The 13,949-nt window shown below is 48.4% G+C and overlaps 1 protein-coding gene across 1 annotated transcript in view; it reads left to right on the forward strand.

Annotated features, from left to right (window-relative positions):
* Positions 1 to 13,949, forward strand: part of LOC144163416 (metalloprotease TIKI2-like) — a gene marked incomplete in the record, with an annotated part of 173,637 nt that overhangs the window by 53,169 nt on the left and 106,519 nt on the right. The window contains 1 exon segment of the mRNA XM_077694396.1: positions 10,004 to 10,066. Within this exon segment, the coding sequence (XP_077550522.1) occupies positions 10,004 to 10,066 (63 nt within the window).

Here is a 13,949-nt window from a genome sequence, read left to right on the forward strand (position 1 = left end):
GGAAGCGCTTTCGCATGTCCGTACCAAAATCTTGAAATGAAATTAATAGGAAATGCAGAAATGCAGACGACGTACTCCCCATGTCGTCCTATTTTTGGTTTGTTTTTGACGGTTACTGTTTTGCCCAGCGCTGCAACTGCTGGTATCTTCTCATAGCTAAATTCGTATGGATGCACACTGATGTAGGAAGACTAAAACAGTTTCGTATGCACATGCATGTGTGTGCGTGTGTGAGCGCGCTGCGTGCGTGCGTGCGTGCGTGCGTGTGTGTGTGTGTGGGGGGGGGGGGGGGGTAGCAGCAAGCGGGTCTTATATCGAGATAAGAAAAATGCGTCGTAAAGTCATGATGAATGGGCCGAATATGTAAGGGACATACCGAGTTCGCGTTGCTCGGCCTGTCTTATTCGCCGTCGTCATCTGTCTTAACTTTGACGAGCACTTTCTTCTTCTCGACGGCGTTGCGACGAGCTTATGCAAAGACACTGCCGGCCTCGCTTCGTTGCTATGGCCTCGCCGCCTATCCTCTCATTTGTCACAGCCCATGCGGGTGATAAAGATTGAGAAGTTGCGTGTCTTCCAGCGTATAATCTTCAAGGATTCATCACCTCGCGGATTTCAGTTGCTCGGCCGGGTTACGGCAAAGAAGGAGTGCTGAAAGATGCCTGAACTTTTTTCTCCGAAAAAGTTGCGTGTCTCCACGCAGCGTAGCACTCAACGTTGAGACGGTTGTCCTCGGTGTGACCTAGTTGATCCCATTATTGGCGCCCCGTAATTAACTCGAATACTAGCGAATTGACAAATATGAGTGAGTTATTTCCGCAACCAAGTGGCCGTTTAAGGCGTGCTGCCGATTCTAAAGCCAGCCATTTAGTTTTCGGTTAAAACAATTGCAGTTGAACCTGGATATAACGAGGTCGAGAAAAATTCGCAATTTTTTTGTTACATGCAGGTTCCGAGCTCAGGCTCACGAGAACGAGCAGAAACGAAACCAAAATGCTAGGCAAGAGTGACGGTGAACTCGCCCTTCGAGGATTCATTTACAGTGAAAAACTGCGTGATTTGCGCCCGCTGTTTTCCCACGAGCTCAGTCACTACTCGGCACTCCGAAGAAGCAAGGTCACTCACCCCGATTTTCAAAAAATGTAACTTCAGTATCACTTCTGCGCGTTGAGACTTTTCTGTGCGTTTACGCGTTTTAAAGACTGAACGTATGCTGAAAGGGCTCCTTTTTGCTAACTTCATCGTCTTTTCCGCACTCAAAATTGGTGAGAGGTTGTTAGCTGGGATACTGTGCCGGGCGGCGGAGTTCTTTATCGAAGGCGAAGAGGGCATTTGAAATTGCTAGCTTTCCTTGGAAAGTCAAAACTTTACGTTTTTTTGCCAGCAGAACTCATCACCGACCAACCGACACCACAGATGCCAGTGGGGACGCGCAGCTATACACGCCGACAGGAAGGCCTAGCACCACACATGTACGCGTTGCCCATTAAAAGTAACTAAATACCGTTACTCGTTGCTGACTCAAAAAGTAACTTAATACATTACTCGTTGCCGGCTCTCAAAATGAACACGGGAATTACCCGAAAAGTAACGAGTTACGTTTCACGTTAGTTTGACCACCAAACGCACAACTGTTTTGTTTTATGGTTCATCGTTTTCGTTTTAGTAGTCGGTGCCCTTCTTTCCCCGCTGCCTCGGCCGTGAATCACTGCCCGTGATGAATGCATCGGTTCCTTCCTGCCTTTTGTATTATCTGCAATTTGATTGGTCGGCTTCAATATCAACGACTAACGCCTTTTCATCTTCGCCACCTAAACCATTCGTTTGCCTTGGCCTTTGTTATCATGACCTTAGCCCCATGCCTTCTTTGTGTGGGCGCCCGTGCTCGATTCGTGATAATCCCGGCTGTTAATATCTTGGGCAGTGCGTCGACCCTTCCGTAAATTAAATGCTACGACAAGAGGCTGTGATGAGCATCGCATCATTCACAGTAGAAATGACGGCCCTAACCAGCAGAATATAGAAAAAGCGCTGCTGCTTTCGAGGGAAAAAATCAGCACAATGTGCCCACGGACGCATGCACAGGTTAGTACAAAAACAAGGCCATTTGAGCGGTGTTGTACACGTTACTCCTCAGAAGTAACGAGATACTGTTACTCGTCACTTGGCCTTAGAAGGAACTAAATACGTTACCCGTTCTTTTTTTTTAAGTAACTAAATACGTTACGCGTTACATAAAATAGTAACTAGGTAGAAGTAACTCGTCCCTTGTAACGCATTACGTGCATGCCTGGCCTAAGCTGGGTAACCCTTAATAGAGGTGCCCATTTTCGAATTTTTGTAACCTATAATTTATAAGGTACAAAAGTAACCTATATCTTAGTAACCTTTATATACGTATACACGTAAGGGTTACTTAGTTGGACCCGCCGCGGCGGCTCAGTGGCTAAGGCGTTGCGCTGCTGAGCACAAGGTCGCGGGCTCGATTCCCGGCCGCGGCGGCCGCTTTTCTGATGGAGGCGAAAAGCAAAAACGCCCGTGTGTACGAGATTTCGGCGCACGTTAAAGATCCCCAGGTGGTAAAAATTAATCCGGAGCATCCCTCCACTACGGCGCGCCTCATCGCCTGCGTTGCGTCGGCGCGTTAAACCCCACAATCAATCAATCAATCAAAGGTTACTTAGTTATAGGTTACTTTGAAGCTTTCAGCATGTATACCTTTATATAAGTGACATCTACAGCGTCGTCCAAGGCCACACACCTGGAAGGTGTCATGTTGCATGCCACGCGCGCTTTCGCCGGCGCCGGTGTGGCCACACCCCGAACGCGCCTTTCCCGCGTGGTAAACAAACATTGCGTTAGTGGAAGACGACATGTGCGACCATGCCCTTCATTGCGCCGTCTAAACTCGGAAAGCCTCGGGTGTCTTTTGTTCGTCCCTTGAATAAACTGCCGGCCACACGGCTGTGACTAAAAGAAGTTACTTTTATAATTCTTAAAATTGCGGTGCCAGAAAGCTTGAAAATGCGCGCGCATGCGCAGTAGGGCCCCGTACATACGGTACGTGCGAAACACACTGTACACACGGTAAGATAAAGCTCTCTAATGTGAGGGTGGTGATATATTCCTGGGCGAAGGAGAGCAGCCGATATAGCTTGCGGCCGCAGCAAGACGCTTCGCTGTGCTGCGTATACAACAGGCTTTTCAAAATTCCGCTCTGCTAGAGTGGAAGGGGAGTCGAGCGAAAAGTGGAGACATCCACGGGACGTTACCGCCGCTTGTTCTGCGAGCGTGCAGCAGCTGCCGAGAGGAAACAAGATTGGCCCCGGTGAGAAGAAATTGAGGCCGAAAGGGCTGTTGTTCGCGTCGGCAGCTGACGTGGCCGGGCCTGTCCCGCGTCTGCATTATGCTGCTCGGAATGCGCCAATCGATGCTCATGCGAGGCGTGCCCAATCTCGGGACTTTCTGCCCTGCACACTATTGTTTTGTTCTTGTCTCAAGTGGCTGGCCAATTCCTACTCGTGACGTCGAGTCCGTCTAGGGCTGCAATTTGTCACTGTCTCCTTCACACTGTTGGTGTCAGTGCAATTGCTACTTGTCCTCTAGTACAGCCGAGCAAGCCGTGTTTATGTCGTCCAAAACGTCCCGCTTTCAAACTTTAAAAGCACTCAAGTTTTTTCTTTTTTTTTTTTTTGGCCTGTCTGGAAGGGTGGACGTTTCGTATGCTTCTCAGCGTTGGTTCAGTCGTGTCGTGGAAACAATTCTTTTTGCTAACAAGTGGTCTATATAAGCAGTAGACAATGGTGCTGCATAATTATGGATCCCAGACACACCGCGGTGTGCCTGAGGTGAAAGCCGGTATTCCTTTGCTCTCTGTTTCTCTGCGAGGTTCAAACTCACTCACTCACTCACTCACTCACTCACTCACTCACTCACTCACTCACTCACTCACTCACTCACTCACTCACTCACTCACTCACTCACTCACTCACTCACTTACTCACTCACTCACTCACTCACTCACTCACTCACTCACTCACTCACTCACTCACTCACTCCACGACGTCATTGTCGACAATCCTGCTCGTTTGCTTACACTGTAATATGATTTACCCCCTTTCTGCCTATAACTAACACCTTTACACACAAAAAACAAAGAAAAACTCCATTTGAAAGGGTGTAATTAGCGATAAGACACCCTTTGAAGGGTGTTCTTGTGTTTTTGCTAGGGTGTAGTGGGCTGTAAACGATAAAGCACCATAGAGTGTGTTTTCGTTTTTTTTTTTCTAATGCTAGAGTGTAAGGATTTTAGTTATAAACAGTGGTGTAAATCATTTGACAGCACAGACGCAGGTCTAGCAGCAACCGAAAGAAAGAATTAGGAGTCATTCCATTCTGTGAAGGAGGTGACCAGCGAAGCTATTTAGTGCGAGACATAGAAGTGAGAGAACTTATGCGAAAAGTATTAGCAAATTTTATCCTGATGGCACGCTGTCCAACTCTTACCCCTATCCGCAATCCTCCCCTGGAATGAACAAGCGGTTAGACGCTATCACTGCGCAAGCGGACGGGGCTTGACTTTGGCTGAGCTTGAAGGTCAGATTGATTCTACGAGGACGGAGCCGTTATCTGGTTTTGACATACACTAATAACCTTCGCTTGTAATTATCTACCGCCTGCCGCGTGTACATACAGGCACGAGAAAAAGTTTGTGGACCACGAAAATGGTAATTCTAAGTTACTTCTTTTCCGTTAGCAGCCCACAAATTATGGTACACGTGAGAGATGTCGTATAATTACTACAATATTGCAAAACTACCGCACATTATACACCGAGCTGTCATGCGGCAGACAAATAGCCCAAAATTTCCGCTTCGGTGGTCCGTAAACTCTTGCTCTTGACGGTACATAATCGCACAGCTTAACTTACCAGCAATAGAAACTTGAAATTGAAATTGTTTATTGGCTGAGCACGAGGTCGCGGGTTCGATTCCCGGCCGCGGCGGCCGCTTTTCTGATGGAGGCGAAAAGCAAAAACGCCCGTGTGTACGAGATTTCGGCGCACGATAAAGATCCCCAGGTGGTCAAAATTAATCCGGAGCCCTCCACTACGGCGCGCCTCATCGCCTGCGTTGCGTCGGCGCGTTAAACCCCACAATCAATCAATCAATCGAAATTGTTTATTGTGAAACTTCCACAGGTAAAAAATACAAACAACAACGTCTGGGTCCTTAGCCTCCGGCTAGTTCTGGACCTATTCAAAACATAGAGATTGACATAGGGGAGTATCGGCACGCATACAACTATTCAAGGCAAAAAGGTATAAAGGAAAAAGCAGCCTGTGAGCAGCACAGCACAAAAAAATATGACAAAAAATAGAAACACTTGATCAAGATATTTAAGTAGCCAGGAAATAAGAGAAGGAAATACAGGGAATAACACAAGATTAGCGCTTGCGTAGCAATTCATAAATATGATCAGCGATCTGTACCATGAAAAAGAGTGTTATTTCAGGACAGGGAAAATAAAAAAATAAGCTTCCAAATAGGCCGTGACATTGGAAGCACGTTGATTTAAAGACAAAACAACCCTACTAGGAAGCTCGCTCCATATCTTCACACCAGTATACTGCAATCGCCGCTGACCGTATACGTTGTTGGAAGGCGAAATTAAATATTTGCCGTGAGAGGCAGAACGAATATTTACACTACAATGATGAAGGGTCTTTGTTTTCCACTCGTTACGTTTACGAACTGTAAAAAAAAAACACACCATTAATTAGCTGAACTTTCATTCCAGCAAAAATCTCCTATTTTAAAAAGAAACAGCGAAACATATAACGTCCTGCTCATGTGCGACGACGCGCCTCGCAAAGTCTGCGCTTATCTCAACGGCGCCGCCAGTTATCAGTCGCGCAAGGCACCGCCGAGCAGCTGCGAAGCTCCTTCGAGTAACCGACCCTGTAATGGGCCCGCTGTTCGGCCGGCTGTGATGGATGGCGTGGCACAAGGGGACACAAGGGGCGCCCCGTGTCGTGCGACCCTAAACTTAGCTCGCGACGGACAGGTGGCGCTTTCACGGCGAAGGACGCGTGTGACACACGCTGTCCGAACGAAAGACTATTCTCAGACCAGTGCGTATGCGCCACGGTACGGAACGTGATCGTCTGCGTGCCCGCTCGGGCCGGGAAAGTCGTCGGTCGCGTGAACAGTGCAGTGCGGGCTCGACACCAGAGGACCGTGACGTCTCATCCGGCCAGGGGGCGCTATTTGCGGCAAACCTCATTGGAACGAACATCGCTTGAATGAAGGGTTCAGTTCAACGAACCTTTGAGTGGAAACTGTGATGTGACTAAAATTAAGTTTTGCAGAAACTTCAAAGTAAGAATTGTCCGACAAGTGCGTAAGCCGCTATATGCCGAGCGCCTTAACGTCGGCTTCACTACTATGCACAAATGCATAGGTGAGGAGACGTGTTTCCAGGAGCAGTACAAGCGGTTGGTTGTCAAAGTAGGAATGTACGAAGGCCTTTCATTAAATACCTTTATAAAACCCCTTGCATCCTTGTGGAGCGCTATACACTGTGCCGCATTAAAGCAGGAAGACATTTTTGAGGCGTCATATAGGCAGTTTTACACGAAACTAGGCAGGCTCCGGGCCCTTAGATCCCTCCACAAGACCATATATATCCCTACGGAGTACCGTACATCGAGCTCATTAAGGTCAAGTCCACTCCTTTACGCAAATGCATTGCTGGAAGCCATTATTTATGCGACAACTTTGGCATTCGTCTATAAAAATATGAAGGTCATCATTTTCTTTGTTGAGCGAAATTTCGCATGCGGCAAAAGTGTGACACATAAACTTAAATTGCAGTCGAAGAGACGGGTTTTCTTGTTCCAAATGCTTGCGATTTTAAAAGCTCCGAGTATTGTATACGCACTCAATGAGCGTGCGAACACCAAAAAGGGCAGTGCACCTTCGTGGTGTTATCAATTATCCAGCTGTCTCTGCTGGTTCCTTTTTTTTACAGCGACAGCTGTTGGTGCCACATCTCTCAAGAGTCGGTCCACCCTCTGTGGTTACGAGGAACTATCGCCATTAGCTAACAGGTGGCACGTGTTCTTGTAGGGGATTGGCCAGAAAGCAGGAAACGGGTGATTCATATCAGAGGACACGCGTATTCAGTGGGGACTGGCAGCGGAAGTATACAGAACGGCTTTCTTATATCACAAGTCCCGTCGTAGTGTCGGCATTGTCTATGAGATGGCGTTGCCGTAGCAAAACAGTTCTCACACCAGTGACTGGTGATTATGATGATTATTTATAATTATTGCTGGAGGGGACAGATGCCGCAATGGTGAATAATCCTGTTACGGGGTCCTGTAACCCCTTAACATTCGGCGTTCCATGGCCTGTTGTGCCGATCGAAGTTTGGTTTCAAGTCGTTTGGTGAGACCGCAAGTTTATGCCCCATAAGTCATTACTGGAATAAGGGATTGATTAAATACAAGCTTTTTGAGTGACAAGGGAAGCTTACCAGTGAGTATGTCGGAGTTCTTACCAAACGCAGCCCACCCCATGCTTATTCTGCAAGTAATTTCCCGTTCGTTGTTCGGATCTGCAGCTATGACTTGCCCAAGATATGCGTATTCGGTGACTGTTTCCAATACTTCATTGCCTACCTGGAAGTGACGTAACTCGTGCCGATTCGACATTACCTTGGACTTTTCCGTGTTTATTTTTAAGCCGGAAATCATATTTGCTGAGCGCAATTGGCAATGCATGTGCTGCAAATACGTCCATGCTCTGACTGAACAGGACAATGTAATCTGCAAACCGTAGGGGGCTCAGATATTCCCCGTTAATTCTCACCCCTGTTTTCCTCCACCTAAGCTTTCTGAACACACCCTCCAGAGAGGCTGTAAATAACTGCGGTGATATTGTATCCCCTTGCCGGACCCCCTCTTTTATAGGAAATTTGCAAGTTCTTTGATGGAACCGTATTGTTCCCGTACATCCGTCGTATATATCATTGAATATTGCAATGTATGCCTCGTCGACGCCGTGATCACGTAACGCGTCTATTACTGCTGAAGCGAGCTCTGAGTCAAATGCCTTTTCATAATCTATAAATGCCATATACAGCGGTGCATTATACTCTGAGAACTTTTCGATTACCTGGTTGATAGCGTGAATATGATCTAAAGTTGAGAAACCTTTTCTGAGACCTGCCTGTTCTCGTGGCTGTTGAGAGACCAAAGTGGCACTGATGCGGTTAAGAATTGCCTTAGTAAGCACTTTGTAGGTAACGGAGAGGAGGCTGACGGGCCTGTAATTTTTAAGCTCTTTGGCATCACCTTTCTTATGTAGGAGAACTAAATTTGCATTTTTCCACTTCTTTGGCACCCTAAGGGAGCTCAAGCACTGCTATAATAGGGTTGAAAGCTTCGTTAGGACAACGTTGCCTCCGAGGCACAATATATCGGACGTAAAGCCATCATCTCCTGCAGCTTTGCCTTACTTCATTGCTTGGAGAGCCATGCTATCTCATAATATACTCGAGTCACGGCCCGGGGGTTAAAAAGAAGGTCACCTCCACCCCGAGTAGTCCCAGTGGCGCTGGCTACCACCCCCAAACGCAGGGAACAAAAATACCCTAACATAAATACCCGAGAAAGTGGTGGGGGAACAGCCCCGCCGGTAGCGTAGTGGTTATCGCACCAGACCGGTATTCTGGAGGTCGTGATTTGGGATCCCACCCGGCGGGCATTTTTTCTCCACTTTCTTTTTTTGTGTCATTAAAAATTATTTATCTGTTTTGAATGACCTACCACATCCTCCCATTTGCTTTCAGAGGTTTTCTTGACTGTCAACCCTTATTTCTGTCTTATTTCAACGAGCCCCTCATTTCCTATTCTGATTCGCTACATGCATAGCGAGGGCCTCTAATCTGGCAGTCTTGGTGCCATAGGGAGCTTAAGAGGGTTCAACGCTGGTCGACCACTTTCGACATATAGACACTCGAGTCACTGCCCGGGGGTTGAAAAGAAGGTCCTCTTCACCCCGAGTAGTCCGAGTGGCGCTGGCTACAACCCCAAACGCAGGAAAGAAAAATACATTAACATAAGTACCCCAGAAAGTGGAGGGGAAAATAGCCTCGCCGGTAGCGTAGTAGTCATCGCACCAGACCGGTATTCTGGAGGTCGTGGGTTCGGATCCCACCCGGCGGGCATTTTTCTTTATCTGTTTCTTTATCTGTTTCTTTAAGCTTGAAAGCTTTGGAGTAACTGGCCCTACCTTAGCTCTTCTAAAAAACTATCTTTTAAACAGGGAATACGTTGTGTGCACTAACGGTATATTTTCAGAATCAAAAACTATTAATCAAGGCGTGCCCCGGGGGTAATCGCACGGCTTAATGGAAACTGAAACGAGCAAAGAAGGCTCATAGACGCCGCACTTAGCTTCCCATGTCTTTCTTGCGTGCTGAACAATTTACAGCGGAGCTGTTTGAGCTTGACTTCCATCCGTTCCTGGCGTCGCTCAAAACTCGGCGCAGAAAATTGGAGAGGAGGAAAAATGCTATGCCAACAAGTGCGAGGGAAAGTGGCAAGGAGGGAAGGAGCCGACGAGCAGGTGTGGGGAGCGCGCCTCGCAACGCAGACGTTCGGGTAGGAAGGCGCGCGTGGGGGTTTGGCTGTGCCTAGTGATGACGTAGGCTCTGACGCGCGGGTGTTCGCCTAGTTGAGAAATCAGTGTCCGATCGACTGATAACATGGGCAGAGCTAAGAAAAGCCAAGTTAAAGCTAGCGAAGACCACCAGGTCCGCTCTTCGCATCTTAATTGCGAAGGTGGCTTGGCTCATGACGGGCTACTTTCGGCCGCGCGAGCAAACTCTTATTCCCACCCCGCCTGTAAGAACTGCTGTACTGCAAGATATATATAAATGTAGAAGCACTTTATTGCGTTATTGCGGCACCTGCAATTACCTTCTGTTTACGCAGGGTCCCTCTTCGAGCGACGCCCCTTCCCCGGCTAAGCTCCGGAGGCCAACGTCCTGCGACAACGTAAGCGAACTTGTGTTTTCTTTCTCTTCGCCCAGTGTTCGGTTTACGCAGTTGGGTCCGGTTGTGTTACTTATACCGCTTGCCGCCCTTGCATGGAGTTCTCGAAACCTCGCGGGGGCTGTCTTCGATGTCTCCTTGGACAACTTTAGCCATCTTTCGCGTGAAATGACAAACGCAGTCACATCCGCGGCTGGACCGAACAAAGCGCACATTTGGACACCCCGTTTCTATGGCACCGTGAAGCGTAAACCGTAGCGGCGACGTAAAGGAAACTGTATTGTCTGGTGTGCCTATCAAAACACAAGGCCTGTGCCTGAGTACTTTCATTATTGAAGTGGATACGTCGCATATATTAAATTTGTGTCGTTTAAAAAATAAACAATACTTATTTAGTAGACCTATGCTTTCTATATTACATAGGAAGTCTATTTATGACTGCGCTTATATATGTAATATTGTATTATTGTGATGGTGCTATTGCGTTTAAATTCGTAAACATCACTTTTGTTGCTGACGCTGTGAATCGGGTGGCTAGGCCTCTGTCAGGCCACATGCGCCTTTAGTCTCGGGCCTACCCTTGGTTTCGCCAAGAAATAAAACTCAAATCAGATCAAATACCACAGGCGGAACAGATAACGATGTTGCTAGTTGGTGAAAATTAAAAAAAGAAAAGTTTGCATCCTCTAGCACCAACTGTGCAGCTTTTTATCTCTACACCGTTAGACAACAACGAGCGAACAATAAATATTTAACAGCCCATCTTTCGTCAGCACCGCACGCAGCGTCAACCGTGAGGTTGCGACCGTACGTCAGTAAACTCTTGGTTATGATGTCACTTGTCGTTCGTGATTTCATCGTCGTGACGCCAATTCAGTGCAGCGTAGTGAAACCGGTACAAAACGCTGCGGCAAAAGAAAGCAGGAGAAAGACACTAGCAATTGGGAGTTCGCAGCAATTTAACACCAACCAGTTCGCTAGCCAATCACGTATTGAGAGAGAGAGAGAGAGAGAGAGAGAGAGAGAGAGAGAGAGAGAGAGAGAGAGAGAGAGAGAGAGAGAGAGAGAGAGAGAGAGAGAGAGAGAGAGAGAGAGAGAGAGAGAGAGAGGAGAGAGAGAGATCTTTAATGAAGCCTGGCGATGTTAGCTGGGCTAAAATGCCTAACTTGCTACGCCAGTTGATGACGTGATGAAGATGATGGCGATGATGCTCAAGAAGTTGATGCGCACAGAAACGGCGAGTTATTCACAGCGACTGGTCTAGACCTGTGTGTTGCAGGTACTCTATCAGCGCTTTTGTAGCCCGTAAAGCACGTTTGGGACAAGCCCATGGTCCTAAAACGTCCTTTAGCTGCATGTCCACAGAAAGCGGCAATCGCAAAGCCACTACGAGGGACACTCTTTGAGCACTGAATCGAGCACATGCACAAAGCAGGTGCTGCAGGGTTTCTCGCACATCACAGTGTGGGCAGAGTGGCGACGTAGCTTTTTCATCTTAAAGAATGCCATAATTGATCGAATACGTTTTTTTTTTCGAACACAACGGTAAGGTAAGGGGCCACCATTGTTCAAGCAGAATTATTTTTCGGCGGTAAATTGAGAATAAACATGCACGGACACACACGGGGAGAGAGAGAGAAATGGAGAGAGTAGAGAGAGAGGCTGAAGGAAGTTCAAGATTGGCGACACTTGCCTGCGTGCATAAATACTCGAAATCGGTGTGTGAACAGCTATACAGGATGCACGACGTGTTTCTTTAGCGTGAAAAGTGAGCGCGCAGGAAATGAGAAGTACAGAAGCAGAAAATGGGGCGCCCCCGCCACTTCTCTCGAGGATAGTGTATACAGTCAAAACTCTAAAGCCCTTCGCGCACGTTCCCTTCACATCGGACGCGCAAGCTGCCTGAAAGTCCTTGGGATCTCATGCCCAAACCTCCTTTTTTTCGCTCCTGCCCAACTTTCAGCCTACAGTTGACCCTCGACCTCGTGGTTATCCTCTCACGCTCGTCTCCCGAACGGCGGCGGTTTGACAGCGGCCTCACAACGTTCCGCCACCAGCCTTCGAATCCGGCACATGGGGAGACGGTGTACGGGACCCACCGCGAAGCCCGCGCGCGCGCCAAATACGAAAAGGGCGGGAAAAAAGCGGACCACGAGAGAGCCGAGGGTGAAGCGTGCCTCGCGCTCGCGCGGCCCGGATTATAGAAAAGCGGAGCGGGCCAGGAATATAGATGCGGCGCTTGCCTGCCGGTCCGGCCCGATCCTTTGTAAAAACTTCCAGCGCGCACCGAGGTCAGCGTTTAAAAGTGAAAAAGATGAGCCCGTGCGGTGCGCGTCCACGCGGCCAGCTCTCTTCCTCTTCTCGGCGTGATGGATGCGCCCGGGCGAGGCGCACGACCGGAATAGCAGCGCGCGTAGAAGGAGACCCGGGCGCTCGTTCCGGCGTAAGCCGCGTTTAACGTTTTGTTTCGTTCATCTCGAGACTTGAGAACTTTTTCTTCCTTTGCGTTCGTTTCTGACACAAGCCTAGGCCGGTCTTTTTGAAACTGGAAGGGCAGCCGTGGTTTTGCGTGGCGCTAGTCTTGTTCGGCTGGCTCGTGAGCCCATTGCGTGGATCTCGTTAGAGCGAGCGATTGCGCGGGATTTACCGTCGGCCAATGCGTGCGACGAGCTGAACGCGACAATCGCCGTTCAGGTTTTCAATTGTGCGATTAGGGGTGTCTGGGGTGAACGTCCCGGTTACGTTTTAAGCGAGGCTTATCAGGCTAGGGATCCATGTACTTTTAATGTCTGCGAACAAGAAGTCATGCGTCTTTAAAGAGCGAGACGTAAGAGAAAGAACGTCGTGGTGCGTGCGCTACTAGCACGCGTTCACCATAAAAGTCGTGCGCCGTTCAAAGCATTGATTTGGACCTCAAGTTCTTACGTCTTATCACTTGGATATGTATTTCGAGTATATGAGTTATCGTTAAGCATCATTTTTAAAACCAGTATGTAGAGTCTCAGGAACACAAAGGTTTCTCAGAGGCTTCCCGCTGTGCGACCCACGTCGCCATGTCCACGTTCGCACCACCCTCTCTTTGTCGGCGTTTTGAGCGCTTGCATATCTAGTTTCCTCCGGCTCATCGGGGTGGCGGTGTCATCCTCACAGCTTGCCGTTCTCCATTTTGAATGTCCCTTCTCTTCTGTCGTCGTAATGTGGACGCCGCGCATAGCTAGGACACAAGCTTCGCTGCTCATTCGCCTTCACAGGGTGGAATAATGGCTCGTGAATTTTCTTTCTCCTCTCCTTCCGCATCGTGGCCAGTAACTTCCCTTTCCAATAAAAAGTTCTAATACTACTATCATTCCTTTAACAGCGAAAGCTATGCATCAGAAGGCGTCTTGGGTGTGGCCGTGGGCGTTACGCTGTTCAGAAGGCTGTATTGGAGGGAGCCTCGAAAAGCGCTTGCGCTATCGTTATTGCCATCATTTGTTCTAGGGAAACGAGCTACTCACGGCGGCGAAGACAACTTTACAGAGGACAGTTCTTTCTTATTTGCCAACATGACGGGTGAACTCCGTCGTGTTGGTGAAGCACGCAGGTTCAGTACGTTCTTGGCGATCGTGTTCTCACCCTCGTGCTCGGTGGGGGTTTGTTTAGGGTGAGACGCAAGGCACGAGTGCCGGTGAACGGGTCGGGCATCACTCGTATATCTGCATTTGAACGGCAAAGCTCTGGGCGAAAGTTCAACTGTGACGAGGTCAAGAATGTCCGTAAACTATATTAAAAAAATACCCAGCGCAGTTGCTTTGCCTGAGCTGGAGATATATAGGCCCGGGCGTCTCGTTGGTGCAAACTTATCCGAGGCGGTAGATAGAAGAATGGATCTAGGCTGTTGGTTTGT

This window comes from Haemaphysalis longicornis, unplaced genomic scaffold, assembly GCF_048455015.1.
Source record: "Haemaphysalis longicornis isolate Haplotype H1 unplaced genomic scaffold, Haemaphysalis longicornis Haplotype H1 scaffold_12, whole genome shotgun sequence".
NCBI classification, from domain to species: Eukaryota; Metazoa; Arthropoda; class Arachnida; order Ixodida; family Ixodidae; genus Haemaphysalis; species Haemaphysalis longicornis.